Source organism: Sinohyriopsis cumingii, unplaced genomic scaffold (genome assembly GCF_028554795.1).
Source record: "Sinohyriopsis cumingii isolate HCF-2022 unplaced genomic scaffold, ASM2855479v2 utg000663l, whole genome shotgun sequence".
Classification (NCBI taxonomy): domain Eukaryota; kingdom Metazoa; phylum Mollusca; class Bivalvia; order Unionida; family Unionidae; genus Sinohyriopsis; species Sinohyriopsis cumingii.
This window is the reverse complement of record NW_028315922.1, coordinates 627,153-632,476: the sequence shown is the minus strand read 5'-3', so window position 1 is coordinate 632,476 and position 5,324 is coordinate 627,153. Positions and strand designations below refer to the sequence as shown.

The 5,324-nt window shown below is 35.3% G+C and overlaps 1 protein-coding gene across 1 annotated transcript; it reads right to left on the bottom strand.

Moving 5' to 3' along the window:
• Positions 1–3,024: 3,024 nt before the first annotated feature.
• LOC149773327 (uncharacterized) lies at positions 3,025–4,430 on the bottom strand. The gene has a single exon (XM_089946439.1). It carries the CDS (start codon positions 4,205–4,207, stop codon positions 3,383–3,385), a length of 825 nt encoding a protein of 274 aa, XP_089802565.1. The 5' UTR covers positions 4,208–4,430; the 3' UTR covers positions 3,025–3,382.
• Positions 4,431–5,324: the final 894 nt, after the last annotated feature.

Here is a 5,324-nt window from a genome sequence, read left to right as displayed (position 1 = left end):
CCTGTACCAGGTCTGAGCTGATGTTGTACTTCCTCATAGTTGCCCATAGGGCCGCATGCCATACTCTATCAAAGGCCTTTTTGAAATCATGAAAGACGTGGCATAGATTTACTGATGCTTAAGGTATTTCTCGCAAAAGAGTCCGAGATTGAAGATTTGTTCTTTGGTGCTCCTTCCTGCTCGGAAGCCTATCTGCTGTTCAGCAATAATTTTCTCTGCTTGAGGCTTTAATCTGTTGAGAAATATCTTCTGCATGACTTTGCTTGGGTGACTGATCAGACTGAAGGTTCTGTAGTTTTGGCATAGCTGTAGGTTTCCTTTCTTGGGGAGCACAATGACCAATGATTGAGTCCATGTGGTGGGCCATTCTCCTGTCTGCAATATCTTATTGCAGATTGTTGTCAGGACATGACCTTACAACTTGTAATAATTATACAACTACTCGACAGCATTCTTCGGCAAAGTCGAATACTGAGGCGCTGAACTGATATGGCTTGGCATTTAACAGAACGTCAACACAGGTAGGTTATTTAGTGCTGCGGAAATTGGTGCAAAGTGCCTTGTTCAGGGTTGTATCAGGCAAACATTGGATGATCTGATGGTAGGATTCGATCACCAATCCAGGATTCGAACCACTTGCTAATGTAGCTCCTGCCTCCATTATTTGTATTTTACGACACTCAGAAAGGCACATCAGGCCTATTCACTTCCTAGAACCTACTTGGGGTAGGTAAATGTACAATGGATCCTAAGGAAGTCAATTTAAATGGCTTCGATATGCTTATTGTATGACAAAGTTGACAAAAGAAGTGCGAAATATTATTCTACAATGAAGATAGTGAGAAACAGAAATAAGATGGAGTGTGCTTCCCTAGCGTGAGAACTCTAAAGAATCGCTCTATTGATGTAAAGACACAAGCGGATTTGGCATTTGAAAGGCCTTGAGAAAGAGTATGCTTCGTAGCTCAATTAAAAGAAGAAACTCTCAAATTGACTGGATTGACACCAGTCTCATTATCCAAGCGAAGACCACCTTCATCTGATCCCACCTTTGCTGGCTGTTGACCTTTGTGCACAACGTTCGAAGTATAGGATGTCCTGCTAATGTATTATGATCGGGTAACGTATTTAAGAAGAAACGTATATGTAAAGGACAGAGTAGAGCATTCCCGTGTTCCCTTTGGGTCAAATTATGCTTCTGATCTGTCAGATTCAACTCTAAATTGGCGAACGTTACATTTACACTTAAAAATTGGCTACTGAAACAAGAAATATATGTGGAAACAATCTGCTGGCTGCAAAAGTTTAGCCCCAGGTTTATTTAACTTTGGTTTGATATTTTCTAGAAAGGCAACACTATGAAAGGTATATCATGCCGTCGCAAGAAACGTAAAGTGTTTTATCCACAGATATACAGTGGTAGCTGATCTGGACGGTTCCGATGGTTAGAATCAACTCAGCACCCTTCTGGTCAGTAGTCCCATGCTTTAATCACAATCCCACCAGGACTTCAAGCTCAATATTTCAATCGATTCTATATTTACTGGAAGCCACGGCAGTTCCGTGGTTGGCTTGGGGGACACGTGTTTGCACGCGCGTGTGTATGTATTTCACATTCTTTGAAACTTCCAATTTTACAATGTCTGCACTGTGTTTGCATTTCATTTGCATTTCACCTGCATTCATTTGCATTTCATTTGCATTCCGTTTTCATTCCATTCGAGTCTGCATTTCAGTTATCAGTTCATTTTCTTTTTACGGTTTCAGAAATGCACTCTGAATTTGCATGCATCTCTTCTATTCATCATTTTCGTTTATATGGAATGCATTTATCAAATTCAGGATTTGCACTCAATAGTATTAAATGGAGAAAACTACCAATGTTGTATCTTGTCTTATTAAAAGTTTGCTTTCAAAACATGGAAATACATACAATTTGAATGGCAGCATTCAATTTACGATAAATAATAATAATAATATAAGATCTGCAATAACAGTACAAATATACTCTCTGTCTGTCTCTCTCTCTCTCTCTCTCTCTCTCTCTATATATATATATATATATATATATATATATATATATATAAATAATACAAATCATATGGCGAGTAACAGTCCTTTCAAGTCCACTGGATCCAGCAAGGGATCACGTGTGTCAGAGAATGATTAAGATAAACACAATAAACTGACAACGAGCAGTGCAAAACTAGTATGTAACTAGCCTGAAATAAACTAGTTGATACATAACAAATTTTAAGGTTTAGTTCCTGTAGAAACTGCCATGTAAAGTTTTGCAAACACAATGGTTTTTGCGTTTTATTTGTCTGTCTTGTCTATGTTTTGTATTTGCCTTTGAAAAACGCTCATTAAGAGTTGAAAGCGCTCATGCTAGTTAGATACTAGTTTTGAACTGTTCGTTGTCAGTTTATTGCATATATATATATATATATATATATATATATATATATATATATATATATATATATATATATAACCTTGAGTCTTTAAACAATATTGTGAGACAAAACACAACAATTTATATTACTGAGATAAAACGCAAGGGTGTCACTGAGAGGCTACAAACTTGGACAAGGCAGGTTTTTCTGTTATCAATTAGGAAACAAATTATCTAACTTATCTAGGTCATTTCCAAAGACATGCTACAATGTTCCAGTGACGACATATATTCTAAAGACGACAGAAAAGAATTAGAAAAAACTAAAACAGTTAGCGTATCAAAAGGCTAGATCAAAAATACATAAATAAAACGGCATATTACATGTCCAATTAAAACAAAAGAACATAGAATCATACATCCGTAATGAGTTAAATTAACAACAAATGAGAGAGCGGACATTTCTCTAATGTTTCTAATTCATGGTTTTCTATCAACCATGAAATCCACTAATACTGGTATCCCATGAAAATATTAAATCCACAGTATGTACATTGCCTTGCGCTTATTTAAAAAAAACACCCCCACCTACCCACCCCCAAAAAAAACAAAGATAAATTTTGAACTTGATCCTATAGATGCAGGGATGATCAAAGGGATATGATTTGGACATACTAACATATCAAACCTGCGGTAGAATACATTACAATGGACTATTTGTTTTGTGAGATAAGTGGAAAATGAAACTTAAGGTGCTTGACAACATGGATTAGAAAAGAGATAAATAAAAAGACTTTGACATCAATAATATGATGATGTGGATAAAGCAGCATCAGATGTCTGAAGAAATATGTATTAGTGTCAAAGAAATATGCATCAGTGTCTAACAATAATACTAACAAATTAGTACTTATATCTCATTCCCATGCATCAAATTTGTGCATCACAGTTACATGTGTAAAAAGAAATATAGAGCTAATGTATATTTTATGCAAAGCATGAAAATTTATTTCTTAATCTAATATGATTATCACAAGTGGAAAATATAATCACCATGTCTCTTACATCAACAATATCTAGGTTTGCCATATCTCTTACATCAATAATATCTAGGTTCATCATGTCTCTTACAACAATAATATCTAGGTTAACCATGTCTCTTATGTCAATATCTAGGTTCACCATGTCTCTTACAACAATAATATCTAGGTTCACCATGTCTCTTACATCAACAATATCTAGGTTCACCATGTCTCTTACAACAATAATATCTAGGTTAACCATGTCTCTTACATCAATAATATCTAGGTTCACCATGTCTCTTACATCAACAATATCTAGGTTCACCATGTCTCTTATGTCAATAATATCTAGGTTCACCATGCCTCTTACATCAACAATATCTAGGTTCACCATGTCTCTTACAACAACAATATCTAGGTTCACCATGTCTAATACATCAACAAGATCTAGGTTCACTATGTCTCTTACATCAACAATATCTAGGTTCACCATGTCTCTTATGTCAAGAATATCTAGGTTCACCATGTCTCTTATGTCAGTAATATCTAGGCTCACCATGTCTCTTACATCAACAGTATCTAGGTTTGCCATGTCTCTTACATCAACAATATCTAGGTTTGCCATGTCTAATACATCAACAATATCTAGGTTCACCATGTCTCTTATGTCAAGAATATCTAGGTTCACCATGTCTCTTATGTCAGTAATATCTAGGCTCACCATGTCTCTTACATCAACAATATCTAGGTTTGCCATGTGTCTTACATCAACAATGTCTAGGTTCACCATGTCTATTACGTGGATAAAATACTAGGTTCACCATATCTCTTATGCCAGTAATATTTAGGTTCACCATGTCTCTTACATCAACAACATCTAGGTTTGTCATGTCTCTTACATCAACAATATCTAGGTTCGCCATGTCTCTCACTTCAATAATATCTAGGTTCACCATGTCTCTTACATCAATAATATCTAGGTTCACCATTTCTCTTACATCAACAATATCTAGGTTCACCATGTCTCTTATGTCAATAAGATCTAGGTTCACCATGTCTCTTACATCAACAATATCTAGGTTCACCATGTCTCTTATGTCAATAATATCTAGGTTCACCATGTCTCTCACTTCAATAATAATATCTAGGTTCACCATGTCTCTTACATCAACAATATCTAGGTTCACCATGTCTTACACATCAATAATATCTAGCCTCACCATGTCTCTTACATCAATAATCTCTTGGTTCAACATGTCTCTTACATCAACAATATCTAGGTTCACCATGTCTCTTATGTCAATAATATCTAGGTTCACCATGTCTCTTATGTCAACAATATCTAGGTTCATCACATCTCTTACAACATTAATATCTAGGCAAAGTTTCCATTTGTTTCTTTATATGCCTTAGTTACTTACAGTTTTCTGTGGACATAAGCAATTTGGATGGAGGGTTTTCTAAGTTTTACATTCATTTATGAACTAAAGCTGTATCCATGGTTCCCCTGAGTTTGGTGGCAAGAATAACCACTTATATCTCTCAGCTAACAAAGTCACAAGAAACCTAAAGTGCAATACGCAATTTCTTTGTCACGACCTTGACCTTGAAACTATAGCTAGAAAAATCAATGTAAAGATATAATCACATGATAGTTCAGTTCAGCTAAATTCACAATTAATATTTTTCAAAAAAAAGTTATTTAAGTGAAATCACTCAAGCCCTTTATCAGATATATCCACAAACTGGGTTTTATACAAAAAAGGAAAAAGAATCTATTCAAGCTTGTTTGTGATACCCTGCTCACAAGCTAGTACAGCTAAACATTCAAGCCAAAGATGTTTGATATACAAATCACTGACAGAGGCCTGACTATCATCTTGTTCATTGGAATGCAAGTGAATTAA